The sequence below is a fragment of the Hemiscyllium ocellatum genome, chromosome 5 (genome assembly GCF_020745735.1).
Source record: "Hemiscyllium ocellatum isolate sHemOce1 chromosome 5, sHemOce1.pat.X.cur, whole genome shotgun sequence".
Lineage (NCBI taxonomy): Eukaryota > Metazoa > Chordata > Chondrichthyes > Orectolobiformes > Hemiscylliidae > Hemiscyllium > Hemiscyllium ocellatum.
The window spans coordinates 54,786,671-54,812,006 of NC_083405.1; the positions used below are offsets into that span (position 1 = coordinate 54,786,671).

The 25,336-nt window shown below is 40.4% G+C and overlaps 1 protein-coding gene across 2 annotated transcripts in view; it reads left to right on the plus strand.

Moving 5' to 3' along the window:
* The window catches only part of LOC132816034 (cytoplasmic dynein 1 intermediate chain 1), a 282,803-nt gene that overhangs the window by 164,493 nt on the left and 92,974 nt on the right, over window positions 1–25,336 (plus strand). For both annotated transcript variants that reach the window (XM_060825446.1, XM_060825447.1), the window contains 3 exons: window positions 8,658–8,820; window positions 13,096–13,195; window positions 18,707–18,832. In XM_060825446.1, the coding sequence (XP_060681429.1) occupies window positions 8,658–8,820; window positions 13,096–13,195; window positions 18,707–18,832 (389 nt within the window). The remainder of the gene's footprint in view (window positions 1–8,657; window positions 8,821–13,095; window positions 13,196–18,706; window positions 18,833–25,336) is intronic.

Sequence of the window (25,336 nt, forward strand, 5' to 3'; positions counted from 1 at the left end):
CCTGCTCCATTGTGGGCTCCATGACAAGCTGTTCTAAAAAGCCATCCTATAAGCATTCCATGAATTCCCTTTCTTTGGATCCACTCTTTATTGGGAGCCTCAAACATTTGCAGTATTTATTAATTACTTACCTTTGTCTCATCAGCAATTTAGACATGTTGCTGTTGTAAGAAATGTAATTCGAAGCATAAAATTGGAAATATTGGTAGATTAAGACAAAATGTAAAGCTGTGTCAAAAGGATTTCGTTTTAGGCGAAGCTAGGTCATCCATTTTGGATCTAAAAAGAATATATCACTGTTTAATAAGAATGAAATACTGCAACCAGGGAAGGTCTCAGTAGTCTTTTTTTGGTGGTAAGGTGTGTATGGGCTTCCATGCAAATTGATTAAAAAATCTGAAACCGGTTTAATAAAAAATCTAAATGGCTGATAGAATGTAGTAACTGGATGATTAAAATACTTGGGAGTGGGAGGGTACATTAGAACTTACAAAACCCTGGTTTGTGCCTGGACTATTATGCTCAGTTCTGAACACCACGTTGTAGGAAGGATATATTGTCCTTGGAAGGATTGTGATGAGCATCAAGTTAATTTACTAGCATGGGACTTGAACTGCAAGGAGTAAATTATGAAAAGCGATTCTACAAACTATGGTTCTGTTCCCCGGAGTTATGTGATTTGGGGCAAAGGTTTCATGGTACTCAAAGGAATACTGTCTCTCTTTGTACAACCAACTGCAACTTGTTGTAAAATGGAGTCCTGTAGATCAAAGTACTTCGTGTAATGAGCATGAAAGAAACTTGGAATCCTTTTCAGCAGTGGGCAGGTGATGCTAGGCCAGATTTAATATTCAGCCTGAGATTGGTAGATTCCCATTTGCCAACGACATTAGGGGATTTGGGACAAATTTGGTATATAGGATGACAACTAAAAATGCTGGAAATGATGATCAGGTCATGTATCTATGCATGAAGATAGAGTTGACATTTGATGTGTATGAGTTTTCAGGAGAGTGTGGGGAGTTGGGTTGTAAGTTTTGTTTTTTCTCTCTCTCGCCCTCTCTCCTCCCTCCCCACACCCCATATGTTAAATTTTCATGTTACACTACATTTCATTCTGCTACATTTTAGTCTGATGCTAATAGTGAGAAGTCTGTAGGGTGATTTGATATGTTTTATAATGCCTGCTATTGAGCTGTTTGTGATTAATGCTAGTAGAATATAAATGTAAAGTTTATGTTCCATGTAAATGTGTTTCCATATGTATAAATTGGAATGGATCGTTTCACTAATTTACTGAACAATGAAGCGAAATACACAGATTACTGATACAAAAATTCTCTCTTTCAAGCTGACTGGGTTATATTTCTATATTAAATTTTGTCTTGGATTATTGAGTAAATTTATAATGGTGCTTATATTACTTGCACTGTATGTAAGCAAGTTCAACACATCACTGGAGCTCCATTAAACATCAAAGGTGAGGGAGATAATCACAGTGTTCTGCTGTAGAATAAATAACAGTCCAAGGAAATGCTGCTTTGTCAGATAGTGGTTGATCGGGACATGATGTCTTGTCTGAGTGTTTCTCAGTAACCTACTTTGATCAGCTATTTGTGCATCTGCTGGCTTCCCTTTCTCAACCAAAGAAGGGAGAGTCATGAAATGAAGATCAAAGTGCACACAAGAGTGATCATTATTGAGGGTAAAAGAATACAAGATTGCATAGAAAGCGTAAAGATTGTGATTGTAGTGCTAAAGGACTTTATAATACTCCCAGCATGCAGCATGTTTGAATGCTGTTCATTCTTCTTCCTGACAAGTCACCTGTTATGCTTTATCTGGCATTTAATAAGTAGAAATATGTTTCATTATAACTAATTCTAGGAATCGATCAATATTTACCATGTAATCAACAAATAACCTGCATTCTGGTCATATTGTAAAGGGATTCTTCTATATTGAACTTAAGAATCCATTGTTTCTTGTTTCTCAGCAAGATAAATGAGGGGAAGGTACTCTTATTTTTGATGACATTTTCAGCCATAGTAAGCATTAGGTAAAAGGCACTTGAAAGTAAAACATCTATTCTAAAGACAGCTATTAAATCTGCTGATAAGTACAGCAAATGGAGATATCTTGTAAAAATTGCCCTGGGGATGTTTCTTTTAAACCACTATTTTAGGTTTTGTAAATAACTGAAGTTGACAAATAATTGAAAATATTTTTTGTAATATTTGGTAAAATAATATTGAAAAAACTGGTTGTGATAGTAATGGACTCTGCACACTCACTGCTGAATAGGAGATTTTTTTCTGAATAACTTAATCATATATTTTCACTAATACTTAAAAGATTTCATGCTGTACTTAGAACAAAGAAGAACAGGCCCTTTAGCCTCCAAGCCAGTGTCGACACATTTAGTCCTTCCGTACAAAACCTGTCTTCACTTATAGGATCCCTATATTCCCTTCACATTCATGTATTCATAGAGTCATAGAGATGTACAACACAGAAACAGACCCTTCAGTCCAACTCATCCATGCCAACCAGATATCCCAATTTGGCATGGTCCCATTTGCTAGCATTTGGCCCATATCCCTCTAAACCCTTCCTATTCATATACCCATCCAGATGCCTCCATCACTTCCTCTGGTAGCTCATTCCATACACGTACCGCTCTCTGCGTGAAAAAGTTGCCCCTTCGATCCCTTTAACTTTCCTCCCCTCACCCTAAACCGTAGCTCTCTAGTTCGGGACTCCCCAAACACATGGGAAAGATATTATCCATACCCTTCGTGATTTTATAAACCTCTATAAGGTCATCCCTCAGCCTCTGATGCTCCAGGGAAAACAACCCCAAACTGACAAATAGGACTAAATGAAGTGCTGGCAAATGGGACTAAATTAGTTCAGATATCTGGTCGGCACGGACAAATTGGACCAAAGGGTCTGTTTCCATGCTGTACATCTCGATGACTCTATTACCCTAGTTTGGTTCAGGACAAAGGGTTAACTGTACATATGTTTCAGTTATAGCTACTGCATGGGGATATCAGATCAGATGGGACAGAGAACTGATGGAAGAAGGGTCTGGTAAAGCATTGCTCTTCATATGCAAATATATATAGTTTATAGGCAATATGTATTCACAGTTTCTGCTGGCTGTGTTCACCTTTTGTATACCTTTAGTTCTTGGAGGCGCCAAATGATATTCATAAATTAGTTAAACCCCAGAGTTCAAATGTGATCTTCTATCACAGCACCATATGGGACAGATATTTTTGTAACTGGAGTTTGCAGTAGCAAGAGGTCTGGATTTTGACATTTATCATATATTTCTGAGATTTTCTGGTCTAGAAATTAATCAAATGAGTCAAGAATGTAACTGCAGTATTATAACTAGATGTAATTTCAGGGTGATGTACTGAAGTTGCCTATCTCTCTTCCTCTAATTACAATGGGCAGAATTCAGTATCTGTGATGTGGGTTGAGTTCACAGTTGACAGAAGTAGTGTGAAAACTCACCAAAGGGCTCCTGAAGCTACTTCAGTACAATCAAGCATTCAAGTGAACAGCATCAGCCTCCCCGGGAATTTAGTTCCCAGTAGGTGCCGTGGAAACCTACATGTTAGTCAGACACCGGCTGCCTGAGGTTCCAGATTGTGACACCAGGAGTGATTGCTGCTGTCAGTGTTTCAGCAAGGCCTTCACCAGGAGTCATCACTGCAACCTGGAGACTGGTAAGTGTGGGCAGGTTGGGATTATGGGGTGCAGCTCACCAGCAAGGTGGGAAAGAGGAGATCAGTTGAAAAAAATGAAGTAAATACAAAAAAAAACTATTCAGCCTCTCCCTATAGCTCAAACCCTCCTATTCTGGCAACATCCTTTTGTAAATCTTGTCTCAACTCTTCCAAGTTTTACAACATTCTTCTGTTAGAAGAGAGACCAGAAATGCACACAGTATTCCAAAAGTGGCCTAACAAATTTTCTGTTCAACTGCTACATGACCTCCCAACTCCTATTCCCGATACTCAATAAAAGAAAGCATACCAAGCACTGCCTTCACTATCTACTGCAACTCAATTTTCAAGGAACTGTAAACCTGCAATCCAAAGTTTTTGTTCAGTAACATTCCGCAGGACCTTACCATTAACTGTGTCAGTCCTGCCCTGATTTGCCTTTCCAAAATGCAGTATCTCAAATTTAATTAAGTTAAACTGTATCTGTCATTCCTCAGGCAATTGGCCCAACTGATCAAAATCCCATTGTACTCTAAGGTAACCTTCTTTGCTGTCCACTACACCTCCAATTTTGGCATCATCTGCAAACTTACTAACTATACCTCCTATGTTCACATCCAAATCATTTAAATAATGATGAGAAACAGTCATCCAGATGCTTCTTGAATGCTGTTGTTGTGTCTGCTTCCACCACTACCTCTGGCAGTGCATTCTAGGTGTGAAAAACCTGCCTCACACATCTCTTTTGAACTCAGCACTCCCTGCCAAGTGTAGCCAAACTAAAGTTCTATAAAGCTACTGCATAACGTGACTATTCTTATACTCCATGCCTCTTCTAATGAAAGCAAACATTCCATAGGCCTTTTTTACAACCTTACCTACCCTGCACTGTCACCTTCAGTGATCCATGGGCCTGCTCGTCAAGATCCCTCTGCATATCAGTACTGCTAAGGGTTCTGCCATTCATTGTATAATCTCCACGTGTACTTGACCTTCCAAAATGCAACCATTCTAATTTGTCAGGATTAAGTGAATTGACCATGCTAAATTGCCCATAGTGTTCAGGGATGTGTAGGTTAATCAGGGTAAATGTAGAGAAATAGGATAGGGGAATGGTCTAGGTGGGTTGCACTTCGGCGGGTTGGTGGGGACTTTGGGCCAAATGGCCTGTTTCCATGTTGTAGGGATTCTGTTATGAGTAAACTCCATCTGCCATCTTTCTGCCCATGCCTCCAATTGATCTATATTCAGCTGTATCCTCTGACAATTTCCACATTGCCCACAACTCTGCCAATCTTACTAATTAAACCAGCAGACATCACAGCACTGATCCCTGTGGAGCACCACCAGTCACAACCCACCATTCCAAAAAGCCTACTTCCACCGCTACCCTCTGTCACCAATGACTCAACCTGTTCTGTATCCATCTTGCCAGTCCACCACTGATACCGTGTGACTTCACCTTTTGTGTATCAGTCTGCCATAAGTCCATGTAGACAATATTACCCGCTTTCCCTCATTAATCATATTCGTCGTGTCCTCAAAAAACTCAATCAAGTTATTGAGGCGTCACCTCCCTCACAAGACCATGCTGTGCGTTTCGCTAATAAGTCCCATTTGCTTCTAAATGCAGATGAATCCTGTCCCTGAGAATCTTTTCCAACAATTTCCCTACCGCTGATGTGACGCTCACAGGTCTGGAATTTCCTGGATTATACCTGCTACCCTCCTTAAACAATGGGACAACATTGGCTACTCTCCAGCCCTCTGGGACCTCACCTGTAGACAGAGGGGATACAAAGATGACCGTCAATGCTCCAGCAATTTGTTCTCTTGCCTTCCTCAATATTCGGTTAGATGGTTAGATTCCCTACAGTGTGGAAACAGGCCCTTCGCCCAACAAGTCCACAGTGACCCTCCGAAGAGCAAGCCACCCTGACCCATTCTCCTACATTTATCCTTGACTAATGCACCTAACACTATGGGTAATTTAGCATGGCCAATTCACCTGACCTCCACATCTTTGGACTCTGGGAGGAAACCGGAGCACCCGAAGGAAACCCATGCAGACACTGGGAGAATGTGCAAACTCCACACAGACAGTTCCCCGAGATGGGAATTGAACCCGGGTCCCCGAAGCTGTGAGGCAGCAGTGCTAACCACTGAACCATTGTGCCGCCCCCAGTTCACAGGACCAGGGGACCTATCTAACTTAATCCTTTTTAAGACTCACAACACTTCTTCCTTTTTAATAGCAACTTGGCTTAGAAATTTGACACTCCCTTCCCTGAGCTCATCCTACATTAATTTCTTCTGTTTGAATACCAATACAAAATATTTGTTTAGGACCTCACCAATCTCTTCTGGCTCCAAACATAGATTCCCTCCTTTGCTCTTGAGTAAACCAAACCTTTCACTGGCTACGCTGTTGCATTTTATATATGTATAAAAAAAAACTTGGCTCTTAGTCTCTTAAAGAATATTAATTTTGTTTTCAGATCAGAAGAATTTCAACAGGACAAGACCTTTAATACTGCTCAAAAAATAACAGAGTTAAAAATCACACAACACCAGGTTATAGTCCAACAGGTTTAATTGGAAGCACACTAGCTTTCGGAGCGATGTTCCTCCATGAGGTAATTGTGGAGGGCTCGATCGTAACACAGAGAATTTATAGCAAAAATTTGCAGTGTGATGTAACTGAAATTATACATTGAAAAATTGATTGTCTGTTAAGCCTTTCATCTGTTAGAATACAGTGATAGTTTCACTTCTTTCATGTGTAAATCACAAAACCCTTTCTTTTAAAGTTGCATTCTCGGGTTAGCTGTTAACAGTGGTGATAGCTAGACATTTTGTTGAAGGTGTTAGCACCCTGTGTTCTCTGTCTATTGCCTGATGTTTAGATTGATTCTAATCTAAAAAGTGAGATAACAGTGTTTTACATAAATTCATGCAGTTTTTGAGCTCCGAGTTCTACATGAATGTATGCAGTTTTTGAGCAAAGTGCAATGTAACTCTGCAAGTACAAATTCACCACACAAAATATGTGTGCATGTGGGTCTTTGTCTGTGTGTGTGTGTGTGTGTGTGTGTGTGTGTGTGTGTGTGTGTAGTGCAATGGTGATCACCTGTAATGTGACATGAACCCAAGGTCCCGGTTGAGGCCCTCCCTATGGGTAACCTAGTGTTGTGTGATTTTTAACTTTGTAACTATAACCTGGTATTGTGTGATTTTTGTCTTTGTACACCCCAGTCCAACACCGGCATCTCCAAATCAAAAAAATAACAGGGTTGATTACAGAGCAAATTTAGTTCGTTTCTTAGTAAGGTTCAGGCAGCTTAGTAGTCCAGTTATCTCCGTTGAAATGTCCAAACCAGAACAATTTGATTCAAAGTCTGCAGCTTTTTGGAATTGAGCAAGTTCAGACTTCTAAATTTGTGAGATGTTATTCTGACAGATCTGGAAAGAAACTAACCAAATTGTTTCCGCATTTCATAACAAAGAAACTGTAGGTGCAAGTAGAAGCTTGGAGTAAAGGCAGGTAGTTGGTTTCTCTGGACTTAAGTTTCTATAACCGTGTTGGGAAAACAGGTTGGAATCTGTTTTGCTGTTGTTTAAGATCATTTTAACTGTCTTCTATATCTGAATAGTTCTGTTTTCTTTCATGTAATAAGTTTCTGTTCTGCTGTTTGAGAAAATCTGCAGCCTCATGAGTATTATCACAATCCTGATGCGAGAAGTATGCTGATAATTAAACCTTACTGCTCCACTAGCTGTCACAAGTGTATGAATCACCAAGATGGATAATTTTCTTGAGTTTGTCTGCTATCCAGGGCAAATGAAACAATCATCTGATTTCATCAATCAATAAACTTTTTAACTTATTATTAATTTACAATTATACGCAAGCTTGTATTTTAACAAGGGTCTAAACTGATTAGTAACTACTATGCAAACTTGAATGGAATTCAAAATGCAAACTGAATAGCCATGCTCTTATTGAATGTCAGATTATGTTTAAAGGGCTGAATTGCCAAAGTTTCTCTTATCTTGTGTTTCTGTGTATATTCTTATGTTTAATTATTGAAATTAATGATCTTATAAATCTGTACTTAGCAGAAATCTGTATAGAGTTAATTTCAACAAGAAAAGGGTCTACATTTTAAGTACTCGCCTATCAAGGGAATTTTTTTAAGAAGTAAAAATCCAATTTCCTGAAGGTACTTTAACAGTCTTCTGTAATTTGAAAATCGGTATTTCCATCCTATAATCAGTTATGTAAGTTCATTCTTAAGACTGTAGGACTGCATTGACTTGCATGGGCAATTTTGGAAGATTTAAGAATCTAAATTAAAGGTTTCATTTGTGCTATCATTTGGCCTTGCAGTTTCTACCTGTAATCTATATAAATACAAAGCAGCGTACATGCTGATTCTTTTTTTGGTAGATAATACCAGCTGTTTCAGCAATGCATTCTGTCATAGGATACTATTCAAAGACCTTTTGAACAAATCCAGATGAAAGACTGCATTGTTGTGCTGTAGCTGTAATTTTTTCCAAAAGTTGGAAAAGGATAATATGCATATTATACAATGTATATTTCTTACCATAAGTGTGGAGTAATTATACACCAGCCTTTCAGTTTTGTAATCTGCTCTATTATTCTTAGTAATGATTTTGTTTTTGAAGAAGAAGCACTTCATATTCTGATCAGTTTTCACTTGCAGTACGTATTTTACAATTATGCCTTAGCAAGATCTTGAGCTTTGGGAGTCATCTGTATTAATACTGAAAGGTGATTAATACGGTTTCTTTTGCAGTCATTTCAATATCTGCTATATTCTAATAAAGAAGAAATTGAATGTTAATCTTTTTGAATACTTCTGAGCTTTTTGCCCTTTTTCTTTTAAGCTGCTCCTAGAGAACTCACTGAAGAAGAGAAACAGCAAATACTTCATTCAGAAGAATTTTTGATTTTCTTTGACCATAACATACGAATCATTGAACGTGCTCTTGCTGAAGATTCTAGCCTCTTCTTTGATTATGGTGGCAAGGAGTTGGATGAAAAAGAAGGGTATGTTTATCATATTTTGAAATAATTTGGGTAACCTGGTCGGCATGGAATACTTGGACCGAAGGGTCTCTTTCTGCACTCTAAGACTCTGCCTCTTGGAGGACCATCATGTAATCAAATCATATGCTGTGCAAATGGTATAACTCTTACAAAGGAAACTGTCAGTATGCAAAATACCATCTCAAATGAGCTTTATTTCATTTGCCCTTGGAATAAGAGTGTTGCTGGTAAGGCCAGTGTTTGTTGTCTATCCCTACATGCTCTGAAGAGGATAGTGTTCAGCTGCCTCCTTGAACTGCTACAATCCTTGACATCTGGTACACCTACAGAGCTATTACGAGGGGAGTTTCAAGATTTTGACTCAACGACAATGAAGATTAGCATTTAAATAGAGAGGGGGCAGAGTGGAGTGGAGAGATCTTGCAACATTGGTGTTCACTGGCACCTACTACCCTTGGTCCAGATGGTGATAAGAGTTTGGAAGATGCTGTCAAAAGAAGCTTGATGAATTTCCCCAGTGTATTTTGTGGATGGTACACATTGATGCTTCTGTGTCCCAGTGGTGGAGAAAGTGAATGTTTTTGCTGAAGGAAAGTAAACAGATCAAATGGATTTTTTTTTTGGTCCTAGATGTTCTGTATAGAAAATTGTACTTATCTGGGTTGTTGGCATATCTAGCACAAAGCAAGGTTTCTCTTGGCAGCCTTGGTCCCAAGTGGTGGCTACTGGAGTCCATTAAGGTGATGTCCTCTGTCCAATTAACTGCTTCCTCATTGGCTTTCCCTCCATCATAATGTCAGAATGGATAAATAATGGTAATTGCAATGTCCAGTACATTTGCAACTCCTCTGGTATTAAAGCAGTGCATACCCAAATGCAACAATGGCTAGACAACTTTCATATTTGGTTGATCAGTATTATTCAAGAGCCATACAAGAGCCTTCCTTCATATTGATTTATATTGCTGTTGCTGAATTCCCCCTCATTGACTCTGGGGATTACAATTGAACTGAAACTTAACTGGACCACACATGTGGTCCACATGTCAGCATGGCTTTGTGTGTGGGAAGTCATATGTCACAAACTTGATTGAGATATTAGAAGAAGTAACAAAGAGGTTTGATGAGGGCAGAGCAGTAGACATGATCTATATGGACTTGAGTAAGGTGTTCGCTGAAAATGTGTTGCTGGAAAAGCGCAGCAGGTCAGGCAGCATCCAAGAAACAGGAGATTCGACGTTTCGATTCCTGAAGAAGGGCTTATGCCCGAAACGTCGAATCTCCTGTTCCTTGGATACTGCCTGACCTGCTGCGCTTTTCCAGCAACACATTTTCAGCTCTGATCTCCAGCATCTGCAGTCCTCACTTTCTCCTTGAATAAGGTGTTCAACAAGGTTAGATCTCATGGAATACAGGGAGAACTAGCCATTTGGATACAGAACTGGCTTGAAGGTAAAAGTGGTGGTTGGAGGATTGCTTTTCAGACTGGAGGCCTGTGACCAGTGGTGTACCACAAGGATTGGTACTGGGTCCACTGCTTTTTGATATTTATGTAAATGTTTTGGATGTAAACATAGGAGGTATAGTTAATATGTTTGCAGATGACACCAAAATTGAAGGTGTAGTGGGCAGTGAAAAAGGCTACCTCAAATTACAAAAGGATCTTGATCAGATGGGCCAATGGGTGTGGCAGATGGAGTTTAATTTAGATAAATGTGGGGTGCAGCATTTTGGGAAAGCAAATCAGGGTAGAATCTGTATACTTAATGGTAAGGTCCTAGGGAGTGTTGCTGAACAAAGAGACCTTGAAGTGCAGGTTCATAGCTCCTTGAAAGTAGAATCGCAAGTAAGTAGGATAGTGAAGAAGGCGTTTGGTATGCTTTCCTTTATTGGTCAGAGTATTGAGTAGAGGAGTTGGGAGGTCATGTTGCAGCTGTGCAGGACATTGGTTAGGCTGCTTTTGGAATATTGCGTGCAATTGTGGTTTCCTTCCTATCAGAACGTTGTTGTGAAACTTGAAAGGGTTCAGAAAAGATTTACAAGAATGTTGCCAGGGTTGGAGCATTTGAGCTATAGGGAGAGGCTAAACAGGCTAGGACTGTTTTCCCTGGAGGGCTGAGGGGTGATCTTATCAAAGTTTATAAAATCATGAGGGATATGGATAAGATAAACAGACAAAGTCTTTTCCCTGGGATGTGGGAGTCGAGAACGAGAGGGCATCCATTCAGGGTGAGAGGGGAAAGATATAAAAGGGACCAAAGGGGCAACTATTTCATGCAGAGGGTGGTGCATGTATGGAATGAGCTGCCTGAGGAAGTGATGGAGGCTGGTTCAATTACAGCATTTAAAAGGTATCTGGATGGGTATATGAATAGGAAGGATATGGGCCACATGTTGGCAAATGGGTCTAGATTAGGTTAGGATATCCAGGCGGCATGGATGAGTTGGACCGAATGGTCTGGTTCTGTGCAGTACATCTCTGACTCTGCCAATACAGTGCCTGTAAGAACAAGTCAGAGGTTGGAAATTGATGTGAAAGTAATTCAACTCCATTTGTCTCAATGCCTATCCACTGTCTATACAACAAAAGATCAAGCGATGCAATTCAACAATTCACCAATGTTCCCTCAGTGGCACCTTCCAAACAAAAACCTGAGGTGGTTCTCTATTATCAAAAGACAGAGAGGAGATGCTTAGGAGCTCCACTATCTACAAACTTTCCTCCGGGCTACACACCATGTTGACTTGGAACTGTACCGCGATCACTTCACTGTTGCTTATGCAAAATCCTGCAACTCACTCCTATACCACATAGACTGCAGTGATTTATGAAGGCAGCCCACCACCACTTTCATGGGGGAGCAAATGGGGATGGGCAACAAATGCAGTCTTAGCCAGTTACCTGCAAAGAATAACAAGGTAGTTAGTGTTCCTCCGATTCCTATTGAATTCAATTTTGCTCAGGGTTCTTTGATAACACACTGTGCCTAATGCTGCCTTATCGCCAAGGGCAATCACTGTCAGCTCACCTCTTGAATTTGGTTATTGGAAGTCCCCATGCGTACAAAATATGTATATTTTGCATGAAAATGATAAGACCATGTCATCTTAGCACCTGTACGTCTCCTTGGAAGCATAGAATCCCTACAGTGCAGTCAGAGAGACCATATGGCCCATTGATCAACCCTCTGAAGAGCATTCCATCTTATCCCTGTAACCCCACAAAGACTATAGTTGACTCCCCTAGCCTGCACATCACTGGGCAATTTAGCATACACTATCCCCCTAATCTGCATACCATTAAACTGCGGGAGGAAACATAAGCACCTGTTTGAAACCCATACAGGGTCTAGATTAGAGTGGTGCAGGAAAAGCACAGCAGGTCAGGCAGCATCCGAGGAGCAGGAAAATTGAGGTTTCAGGCAAAAGCCCTTCATCAGGAATATTCCTGATGAAGGGCTTTTGCCTGAAACCTCAATTTTCCTGCTCCTCGGATGCTGCCTGACCTGCTGTGCTTTTCCTGCACCACTCTAATCTAGACTCTGGTTTCCAGCATCTGCAGTCCTTGTTTTTACCTAGTTGATTGAAACCCATACAGACATGGGGAGAATGTGCAAACTTCGAACACAGTTGCCAACACTGGAATTGAACCTGAGTCCCTGACACCGAAGGGCAGCAGTGCTAACCACTGTACCCCGATGTCACCCTAGGTTTGTAGTTTTTCAAGTTGTTGAGTAGAGAGATGTAGTTCGATGAATTTCTTATAGGAATAAGTTTGAAACCATGAATCTTATTAAATTTTGTATGTGGAAGTGTTTGCAAACCATCAAAATGTCAGCTATTACAATTTATATCATTTTTCTAAGTGCACCAATGTGCATATAGTATGAAAGTACCCAGGAATATAGATCTTTTGTGAATCTCTTGGAAAATCTCTAGTTTAGTTTAAATGATTTTACCTGAGTAGATATTGCGAGCATTACATTAGTCTCAGCAGCTTGGAACAGGGAGGTCTATCAGTTGGGTCATTTGCTCTCTAGGTCCATCTTTTAAACACCCAGATTGAGGATTGTGTCAGATCTGTCAGTATAGATGAATAGGCTGTTGGCATTCACACTTGAGGCTTAGTCATGAGTGGTCAATAAAACAACAGTTTGTCTTGGATTGCAAGGTAACAAACTACTGAGGGATTCCATATCACCTTGAATATAATAAAAGCCTTTCTGGTTATTGTGGGTTAACATTTTATCATGTTAATATTTTTCATTTTGTACAGAGACTTCCAAGCTGGGCTAAACCTTGCTTTCAACCGTCAGTTTTATGACGAGCACTGGTCGAAACATAGAGTCGTAACCTGTTTGGATTGGTCACTTCAGGTAAATGTGAACTGTAAAAGTACTTCTTAAAAAATCATTGAGATTATGGGTTTTGTTAGCTGTGACAACACTTATTACTCAAACCTAATTGCTCTCATAAAAGTGGTGGTAAACTGCTTCTTTCTGAGCCATTGTGTAGGTGGGTCCACAGTGTTAGTGGGGTTCTACTGGGTTTTCACCCAATAACAGTGAAGGACAATAATACATTTCCAATGCCAACTGATCAGTGAAGTGAAGGGGAACTTGCCATTAAATAATTCCATTTATTTGCTATCATTGACCTTCTCGATGTAAATAGTCAAGTGTTTGGAAGGCGCTGTGAGAGGAGCCTTGGTGAACTCCTGCAGTGCATCCTATGGATAGTATGCACTGTTGCTACTGAATGTTGGTGGAGGACATTTGTGGGATGAGGTGCTGCCTTGTCCTGAATAATGTCAAGCTTCTGGAGTATAGTTAGGGTTGCACCCGACCAGGTACATGAGCAGTATTTCCAAGTTTGGATGATAAGGAGTTGGAAGGGAACATGCCGGGTGGAGAGGGAGGGGGTTTAGTGGAGGTGGTGTATTGATGTACTAGCTGCCCTTGACCTTGGCAGCACCCCATCCTAGACTTTCACTTGCAGTCACAGAAATACCTATCTTTGCCCCTGACTATAGAGTCCCCTGTCAGTACTGCTCTACTAGACTTCGACCGTCCCTGCTGTACAACAATGCTGGTCATGGTGCCATTGCTCTGACTGCTACTGCTTTCCCCTGAGAGGCCATCCCAACAGTATCCAAAACATTACATTTGTTTGACAGGGGAATGACCACAAGGGACTCCTGCACTCCCTACACATGCTTACTTATCTTCCTAGTGGTCCAAATCTTTTCTGTGAAATAAATCTAGCCAGTTGTGTTATTTTCTTTAATTTCTCTTTTAACTGTGTTTGCTTATCCCTTGTATGAATGGGTGCTGGAAGCAAATACAGAGGAACCTCGATTATCCAAACAAGATGGGCGGGCAGCATTTCATTCAGATAATTGATTATTCAGTTAAATAATTCAATGCCTCTCCTCTGGGGCTTGGAGTTTTCTGGAGTTTCATTTTTCCTTGCTCTGCCTGCCTTGTTCCCTCCCTCTCCTTCAGGATTTGTTTCTGACAGACGCATGCTTGTGTGTAAGGGACCTGCAGCATTGCTGAAGCCTCCCCCACTCCCCCGATATCCCCTCCCCCAACTCAGTTCAATGGAATTGACACAGCGAGCACTTGCTAAGTCTGCTCCCTGTTCAGGAGACTAGGCAGCAACACAGTGTGTGTGCAGCCCCCACCCCAACCCTGTCATCCATCTTGACTTCACACCTGCCTTGTTCCCCCCCCACCACCGTGGAGCCAGACTGGACACCAACAGCAAGGCTGCTGCTGCCTTTGGGGAATGAGTCTCAAAATAGTGCACATGCACATAACTTTTCACTGCAACTTTTTGACAAGTTCCACCTTTGCCTTGTACAGGACAATGTTGGAGAGATTATCTGGGGAAGGGGAGTTTAGGGTATACCCTAAGGGAAGTATGGGGAGAGAGAGGGAGGACGAACAGTTAGTCATTTGGAGACGGTGCCTGGGCTCCCATCGATGTCCAAGACTGTTCTCGGTATTTCAGTAAGTCGAGTTCATTTTTAATCATTGTAAACAAAAGATACAATCAGTGTTGGAAACAACTGTTTGATAGAATGGGTCTATTGGGACCTTGAGAACTACTTCGGATAATCTGAAATTTGGATAATTGAGATTCCAATACTCGAGCTTCCTTTGCATTTTGGGTTTAAAGCTTAGACAACAATCAGTTACCTTGTCATACAATTTCCCCTCTGCTAAAGTTATTGTGAATTTAATAAATAGTTAAGTGTTTTGTTTGAGATACAAAACCATTGTCTGTAATTAATTGTTTGCAATGTCTGTGATTGATTGTTTGACAATTTAGTTAGGAACCATTGAAGTAACTATTCGGGGGGGGTCTTCATTTTAATACTTATGTTGTGAAAATATTTGTAGAGAGCTGATTTAGTTTGGCTTTTCATCTGTGTTTTAACACTAGAATTGTACAATCCCTATTGTGTGGAAGCAGGCCATTCAGCCCATCAAGCCCACATCAATCCTCTGAAGAGCATCCTACCAGACCACTTCTTACCCTATCCCTGAACCTCCATTTTCCTTGGCTAATCAAAACAGTCTGCATGTCTTTGGACTGTGGGAGGAAACTGGAGTACCTAGAGAAACCCATGCAGATATGGAGAAATGTACAGACTCCACACACAGTTGCCTGACGATGGGATTGAACCCAGGCCACTGGCACTGTGTGTCAGCAGTGTGAGCCATTGAGCTACCATGCTGCCCTTGGTGTGATTCCACCAATGGAAAGTATTCCCCTGATTTCCATTAACTCCAGTTTTGTGAGGTCTCCTTGACTCTATCTTCATTCAATATGGCTTTGTTATCAAGGACAGTCAATCTCATCTTACCTCTAGAATTCAGCTCTTTTGTCCCTATTTGGTCTTTAATGTTGACCAAGGCTACAGTAAAGTCAGGAGTTAAGTGGCCCTGGTATAACCTAAATTGAGCATCATTGAGCAGATTGCTATGGAACTGCTGCTTGAAAATATTGTCAAGAACACTATCTATCATTTCCCTGATGATCTCGAGTAGACTGGGATAGTTATTGTTTGGGTTGGTTTGTAAGTTTGTTGTGCTTCTCTTGGACAGATCAGTACTATAGTCAGAATATTGTCAGGCCTCATTGTCTTTGTCTTTGTTGTACCTAGTGTCTTCACCCATTTCTTGATATCGCATTGAATTAATTGGATTAGGTGAAGACTTGATTGAACTAGGAATCCAAAACATCACGACCTGCCATTTCCACCACCTCCCACAGGATGCCACGACCAAATACATATTCCCCTCCTTCCTTGCCAGTTTTTCACAGAGACCATTTTCTCCTGGACACCCTTGATTCATTCCTCCTCCACTCCCAAAGGCTCCCCATAGCATCTTTCCATGCAACCGCAGGAAGTATAGCACCAGTCAATTTACATACTTCCTCCTTACTACCCAAGTCCCTAGACATCACCTTCCAGGTGAAGCAGAGATTTATCTGCACTTCACTCAATTTAGCCTACTGTTTTGTTGCTCACAGTGTGACCATCTCTACATTGAGGACATGAATTACAGATTGGGTGACTGCTTTACAGAACACCTATGTTCTGTCTGCAAAAATGGCTCTGAGCTTCCAAATGCCTGCCACTTGAACACGCCACTGTGTTCCCTGGCCAGCATCTCTGTTTAAGGCTTGCTATAGTGCTCCAATGAAGCTCAGCACTAGCTGGAAATCAGCATCCCATTTTCCACTTGGGATATTGCAGCCTTCAGGACTCTATATAGAGTTCAATAATTTTAGGACCTGGGCATCTTCTCCTGTGCCCTTGCCCCTACCCCAAGACTCCAGGCTTTGTCTTCACATGGGCTGCTACCACAACCAACCCATTGTCAGCTACTAATGGTACCCATTAGCAGCTACTGATTCTCCTAGGCTTGCCATCACTCATTCCTTTATCTGTCTGTTCTTCTTTCTTTCTGGACTCCATCTCTACTTATTGTTTATCTCCAAAAAACTCTATCTTCAGCATATATACCAATCTTTTCCTAGCTATACTTGGTTCTGAAGAAGGGTCACTGGACTTGAAATGTTAACTCTGCTTTCTCTGCACAGATGCTGCCAGACATGCTGAATTTTTACAGCGATTTTTGTGTTTGTTTCTCATTTCCAGCATCTGCAATTCTTTGTTTTTGTTTTGAGCTAAGAATGGTATATTTTAAATCTGTTCATAAAGATTGATTGTTACTATTTACTGTATTGTGACAATCTTAAAAAAATTCTTAGTGTTCTTTCTGCAATGTGCTTGCAAGTACTATAACAATTCTGGGTGTACTAGGAAATTATGGCACAGTGGCTCAGTGGTTAGCACTGCTGCCTCACAGCGCCAGGGACTCAGCTTCAATTCCTGCCTTGGGTGACTGTCTGTGTGGAGTTGGTACATTCTCCCAGTGTCTACGTGGGTTTCCTCTGGCTGCTCTGGTTTCCTCCCGCAGTCCAATGATGTGCAGGTTAGGTGAATTAGTAGTGTTAAATTGCCCATAGTGTTCAGGGATGTGTAGGCTAGGTCCATTAGTCAGGGGTACATATAGAATAAAAAGGTTGGGGAGTGGGTCTGGATGGGATACTTTTCGGAGGGTCGATGTGGACTTGTTGGATCTAATGGCCTGTTTTCACACTGTAGGGATTCTATGATTCTGGAGGGATTCTATGATAAATTGCAAAGAGACGAATGTGGTGACCATTTTTAAAAAGAATGACAATTCGGGCACTGATAACCAGAATCTGTTTTTGTTCCTTGGAATTGATTATTAGGGACGTAAATTAATATGGTACCTTGATCATGTTATGTGCATGCTATTTTGGTTTGCCTCTGCATTGCCATTGACAGTTCCTCAACCTGCGTATAAAACATACCCAAATTGTGGAGGCTATGTGTCATTTCCTGTGATATTTAAAGAAGTCCTCAACATCTCTCCCATAAACTATTGGCAAGATTATCATTGCTGTACAACATTGCCAGAAGTCCCTTCAAGTGTTGACAATGCACTTTTTTTTTCATCATATTGTCCTTTTTGAAACTTGTGTGAATTGAGGTAAAAGAGAAAACAGCACAGTCTGTTGCAACTTGAAAGAGATCAAGTAAGTCACAGAAGAAATTGCATCTCCTCCCAACCACCTACCCACCCCGTCAAAGTCCATTAGTGGGTGAACACATGATTTTGCCCAATAATTGATAGATTGTTGTAGACTCTACTCTCTCTTGTTCCATCTGCCTAGTCTGATTCTACGTGTCCAATTTTTTGCACTTTAATAGTATATGACACAGAGACTAGCAGCTGAACTGAAATGTGTTTTCCTTTTAATATATGTTTGAAAATTGTAATTATGAGATGGTCAGTGTGCTGACATAATAAGTGCTTTGTGACTGTAGACACAGGTTTTCATTTAAAGCTGTTTCAATTACAGTTCATGGGCTAAACAATGAAAGCGTTGGAGTTTGACCTTTCTAAATGGGTAGCAATCTTACTGGAATGCACACTTATCTATTCCATGCAGTTAGCATGAAAACTAAACTGGGAGAATACTTATTTAAACTTACTTCACTATCAAATAAGTTCTGTTCACTTTGTTTTTTAAAAAAAACCCGAGAGGACTACGGATGCTGGAAATCGGAAACAAAGACAGAAAAATCTGGAAAAACTCAGCTGATCTGGCAGCATCCGTGGAGAGAAACCAGAGTTAATGTTTTGGGTCCAGTGACCCTTCAAAACTGTGTCTGTTCTCTATGTTCTTTGTAAACCTGCAAAAACTTTTGTAGCTGCTGTGAATTGTTTGAACATGACCCAGTATAGTGCTGATGAACCATAAACGTTTTGTTTCAGTATCCTGAGTTGATGGTTGCTTCCTATAACAACAATGAAGATGCTCCACATGAGCCAGATGGAGTTGCTTTGGTTTGGAACATGAAATTTAAAAAGAACACACCAGAATATATTTTCCATTGTCAGGTAAGGATTTATACAACAGTGTCAAAATTATTTTTTAAAAAAGACTTAGCATCAGTTACTCGAATTGGAAAAATACTGTTCATTTCGAGAATACTAATTATCCTTTATAGAGTTACAATGGGAGAAGTATGTATCATGGACTTGGCTGAATACCACTTATTCAGCTAGTCATCCAAATGTTCTTGTCCAGCTAGATGGAAAAACAATGGTCCTTATTTCAACGTGACGCTTTCACACAACTGCATTTTTCAAGCAATCCTTCTGGTTGTTGTGAATGGTCCTTGTACAGATGCCTTTATATAAATCTATCCTTTCTCCAAAAGAAAAAGTGTTTCATTATTTATGTTTTTCATTTCTCTTTTTAAATACAACTTTGGATATTAAAATCAACAATGTGTATGGTTTTTTCAAAAATTGTCTTTAAACTCTGTCAATTCCTAAAATGCTGGGTCGGATGAAACTTAAAAAATTAAAGAGATGATAACTTGCATTATTTAGAGACCAAGCTGTAATTGAACTGGGTTAAATGTTATCTAGCTTTTCTTTTCAGATCATTGTGTAAATTATTAAAGAAGTGCTTCAAATAAAGAAAACTTAGGTTTGTAATAACAGCAACATCCCAGGGCTCTTCACAGAAGTATTCAAAAACCGTATAATGCTGATCCACATAAAGAAACATTAAAGAGGGGAGTTTCTTTGTGCTTTGAATCAAGGAGGTAAACCAATAAACATTTTGACAGACACTGGAGCAATTCAGTCACCGATGATGGCTGATGATATCTTCCAGTGAGACCAATGAATGAGAAAATAATAATTAAAGGTTACAAACCAGTCTCATTGTACACAGATTAAAGTGTGACTTGGTAAATGGGAACGTTGTAGTGGGAGAAGTGAAACAAATTCCTATAGAAGGAATTGATTTTATTTTGGGAAATTATCTGGCAGGTTCAAGAATACCAACTTCAAGGGTGGCCTACAATGAATTGAAATGTCATAAGAGGAATATCATGGATTGTTTCTTGACAGTTTATGAAAAGATCTCAAGCCCATAGCATTAGACAGAAAGAAAAGGGGTTTATGAATAGGGAGATGATTTGACATTCTAAGCATTGGATGCATTTTTCAAAAAATCTTGACTAAAAGATGAAGTTGGAAAAAAAATGCGGTTTCCTTTGGAAATCCAAACATATAAATAGAAAGCAGGAAACACCAGCAGTGCTTCGTCTGGAGGCTTACTGAAGATGTTACCGGGTATGGTGACGAAACATCTGAAAATGAACCTTCCAGCTCAGTGAGCAAACCTATATCCATCATTAGTGCTTATTGTCAAGAATGGCCTAACAATTGGGATAAAGAACTTTGTTACTGCTTTCCATCGATAAACAAAGCTCAGAAACAATGTATTTCCAATGCATGCTTCATGTTTCAGAGAAAAGCTGACTAAAGCTTGCGTTCCCTAAAGACCATATGAAAGGGACTCAACAAACAATGAAAGCCAAGAGCTGATAGCAAAAATGAAGTTCAAAATTTTGTTGCAAGAGACAAGATGTTAGTGTTGTTAATTGTCATTGGGGAATCTTTAAAAGCAAGGTTCACTGGACCATATCAAATCAAAAAGAAATTCTGTAATGTAAGTTGGTGTAGCGAGTACTGCAGACATTGGGAGAGAATCAGTGAATATGTTGTGCTAACTTGTTGAAAATGTATTATTATAGGTACAATGATCAAGAATAGAGGGTGATACTGAAGAAGTAGAGTGTGAAATAAAAATGTCTGAACAATTGGAGAAGGAATCCAATATTGAAAATTCACAAGTTGACACTACAGCAGTCAAGTTAGAGAAACATGGAAGTACTGGAAGGATTAAATGGCATCATGCTTTTACCTTCCAGAAAGCAATTAGAGTGACTTAAAGGTTATTACAAAATCATAATCAATTTGTGGGAATAGACCAGGAAAAGCTGTTTTAGCAGCACATGGTGTGAATGTGTTAAAGCAACCCCTTTTACAGACTTTAATTCACTTGAATGTGGGTTTCACTGGCTGGGCCAACATTTATTGCCCATACTTGTTGAAGTTGGGAAAGTGGTGGTGAGCTTCTTTCTTGAACAGCTGAGACCCATGTTCTGTAGGTAAACCTACAGTGCCATTAAAGAGGAAATCCAGGGTTTTGATTCAGTGACCGAGAAAGGAAAAGGATTTATTTCCAAGTCTGAATGGTGAGCGGTTGAAGGTGGCAGTGTTCACATCTAACTGCTGGTCTTGGCCTTATAGATGGAAATGGTTATGGGTTTGAAAAGTGTTATTTAAGGATTTTTAATGAATTTCTCCAGTGTGTCTTATAGATAGTTCATGCTGTTGCTACTGATGTCCGAGATGGAGGGTGTGGATGTGGTGCTAGTGACTCTGGCTGCTTTGTCCTGGATGATGTCAAACTGAGTATTGTTGGAACTGCCTTCATCTAAGCAAGTGGGGATCCTGACTTGTGACATGTAGATGGTGAACAAGCTTTGGGAAGTTTTGAAGGTGAGATATTCACTGCAATATTCCTAGCCTCAGACCTGTTTTTGTAGCCATTTTATTTATATTGCTTATATTGAGCTTCTGGTCAATGGTAAATTCCAGGGTATTGCTAGTGGAGAATTCAATGATGGTGAAGGAGTGGTGGTTAGAAGATCTGTCTCTTACTGGCATTTGTGTGACATGACTGTTACTTGCCACCTGTCAGGCCAAGTCTGGGTATTGTGCGAGTCTTGTTGCATTTGAACAATGATTGCTTCAGTATCTAGAGTCATAAATGATGCTGAAGATTCTTCAGTCATTGCAAACATCTCCAGTTCTGACCTTTATGATAGAGCAAAGACCATTGATGAAGCAACTGAAAATGGTTGGGCCTGGGGCACTACGCTGAGGAGCTCCTGTAGAGATGTCCTGGAGCTGAAATGACTGACCTTCAACAACCGCAGCCAACTTTCTATATTTCAGATATGACTCCAACCAGTGGAGAGTTCTTCCCATGATTCCCATTTTTTCTGGTTTTGCTAGGGCTCCTGATGTCACACTCAATCAAATGAGGTCTCGGCATCAAGGACTGTCACTCTCATCCCACTTCTGGAATTCAGCTCTTTTGTTCATGTTTGAACCAAGGCTGTAATGAGAAGAGGAGCTGAATAACCCTGGTGGACCCCAAGCTAGGCATCAATGAGCAAGTTATTGCTAAGCAGACACCATCTTCCATCATTTTACTGATGATCAAGATTAGACTGATGGAGCCATGATTAACAGGGTTGAATTGATCCACTCTTTTGCGGACAGGACATATCTTGGCAATTTTCCACATTGTCAGGTTGATACCTGTGTTGTAACTGAACTGGCACAGCTTGACTAGGGGTGCAACAGGTCTGGAGAAAGAGCCTTTACTACTATTACTGGAATATCATCAGGACCCACAGCCTTTGCAGTATCCAGTTCAACAAATCATTTCTTGATATCATGTGGAGTTATTGGAATTGGTTGAAGACTGCCATCTGTGGTGCTGGAGACGAATGGAGGAGGTTGAGATGGATCATCCACTTGGCTTGTTTAACTGTGTTCCCTAACTTCATAAAGTGCAGTACTCTGATCAAATACAGACCAGTAAATAAGATTGCAAATTATTTCAGCAATGGCAATCACGAACTTCAAATTTGTCAAAATTTTGCAGAGAAGCCAGTACATCCGCTGATTCGCAATGAGCGTTGCTTCTCAAAAGTTATCTGCCTGTAAATATGTTAATGTTTTGTGGTTTTTTTTATTTTGTTAAAAAAAGAGATGTCATTCCTAACTCTGTCATGCCTCATTACCTACTTCATGAACAAAGAACAAAGAAAATTACAGCACAGGAACCAATCCAGATCCTTTATCTAAACCTTTTGCCTGTTTTCTAAGGATCTGTATCGGTCTGCTCCCTGCGCATTCATGTATCTGTCATGCATGCCTGCCTCTACCATCATGCAAGTCTCCCTTAAACATTTCTCCCCTCACTTTGAACTCGTGACCCATAGTAACTGAGTTTCCCCCACTGGGGGAAAAAGCTTTTTGCAACCCACCTTATCTATATCTCTCATGATTTTAGGTCCCCTCAACTGAGGTCGACCTCAATTAGGTGTCCCCAACCTCTGTCTTCCTAATGAAAATAATCATAATCTGCTCAACCTCTCTTCATAGCTAGCACCCTCCATACTAGGCAACATCCTGGTGAACCTCCTCTGTACTCTCTTCAAAGCATCCACATCCTTTTAGTGAAGTGGTGACCAGAACTCTGTACATTGTTCCAAATGTGGCTGAACAAAAGTCCCATACAGCCTGAACATGATCTTCCAATTTCTGTAATCACTATACCATTCTGATGATGGGAAGCATGCCATATGCCTTCTTGACAACTCAAAAACCTGTGTTGCCACCTTCAAGGTACAATAGACATGAACACCCAGATCTCTCTGCACATCAATTTTCCATTTATCATATAGTTCACTCTTGAATTGGATCTGGCATTTGCCTGGATTGAACTCCATCTGCCATTTCTCTGCCCAGGTCTTCAATCTATCCATATTCTGTTGTATTCTTTGACAGTCCCTTTCACTATCTGCTACCCACCGAGCTTAGTGTCATCTGCAAACTTGCTAATCAGACCACCTATACCTTCCTCCAGATCATTTATTTATATCACCTCCAGATCATTTATGTATATCACAAACAACAGTGGTCCCAGTACGGATTCCTGTGGAACACCACTGGTTACAGTTCTCCATTTTGAGAAACCCACTTCCACTACTCCTCTCTGTCTACTGTTGTCCAGCTAGTTCTTTTCCATCTAACTGGTACACCCTGGACCCCATGTGTGTTCACTTTCTCTATTGGCGTACCATGGGGAACCTTATGAAATGCCTTACTGAAGTCCATGTATATGACATCTACAGCCCTTCCCTCATAATCAACTTTGTCACTTCCTCAAATGATTCTATTAAGTTGGTAAGATATGACCTTTGCTGCACAAAACCATGTTGCCTATCACTGATAAGTCCATTTTCTTCCAAATGGGAATAGATCCTGTCCCTCAGTATCTTTTCCAGTAGCTTCCCTACCGCTGATGTCAGGCTCACCAGTCTATAATTATCTGGATTATACCTTCTTAAACAAGAGGACAACATCAGAAGTTCTCCAGTCATCCAGGACCTCACCCGTGTTCAAGGATGCTTCAAAGTTTTCCATTAAGGCCCCAGCTATTTCCTCTCTTTTTTGCTTCAATAACATGCGATAGATCCCATCTGGACCTGGGAACTTGTCCACCTTGATACTGTTTAGAATGATTAATTGCACAAACATTAATTGCTACTTGTTGATGCAGATCTAGATACTGTCCAGATCTTGTTGCATTTGAACATGTACTGCTTCAATATCTGAGGATTCACAAACGATGCTGAATATTGTGCAATCATCACTGAACATCTCCACTTCAGAACACTTCCTCCCTCCTTATGCCAATTGACCTAGTCTAATCAAACATCTATCCCTAACCTCAAAAATGGTCATGTCCCTCTCCTCTGAATATCTATGCAAAGTACCTGTTAAGAATCTCACCCATTTTCTCTGATTCCATACATAACTTTCCTCCTTTGTTCTTGAGTAGGTCAACCTTTTCTCTAGTTACCCTCTTTCTCCTTTATATATGAATAAAAGGCTTTGGGATTTTCATTAATCCTGTTTGCTAAAAATATTTCATGGCCCCTTTAACCCTGTTAATTCTTCATTTCAGATTGGTCCTACTTTCTCGATATTCTTCCAAAGCTTTGTCTGCTTTCAATCGTCTAAACCTTATGTATGCTTCCTTTTTCCTCTTAACTAGTCTCACAATTTCACCTGTGATCCATGGTTCCCTAATCTTGCCATTTCTATCCCTCATTTTCACAGGAATATGTTTCTCCTGGCCTCTATTCAACCCCTCCTTAAAAGTCTCCCACATATCAATATGCTGCTCCAAATCTATATTCCCTAGCTTTTGCTGAATTTTGGTTGAGTTGGCCTTCCCCCAATTTCGCACTCTTCCTTGAGGACAACTCTCATCTTTGTCCAGGAGTATTCTAAAACTTATGGAATTGTGATCACTATTCCCAAAGTAATCCCCTACTGAAACTTCAACCACCTGTCTGGGCACTTCCTCCAACACCAGGTCCAGTATGGCCCCTATACTGCGCTAGAAAATCCTCCTGGCTACTCCTTACAAATTCTGCTCCATCTAGACATTTAACTCTAAGTGAATCCCAGTCAATATTGGGAAAATTAAAATCTCTTCACCACCACCATCCTGTTGCTCCTACATCTTTCTATAATTTGTTTACATTTGTACCTCTATTTCATGCTTGCTATTGGGAGACCTGTAGTACAGCCCCAACATTGTTACCGCACCCTTCCTATTTGTGAACTCTGCCCATATTGCCTCACTGCTCGAGTCCTCCATAGTGCTGT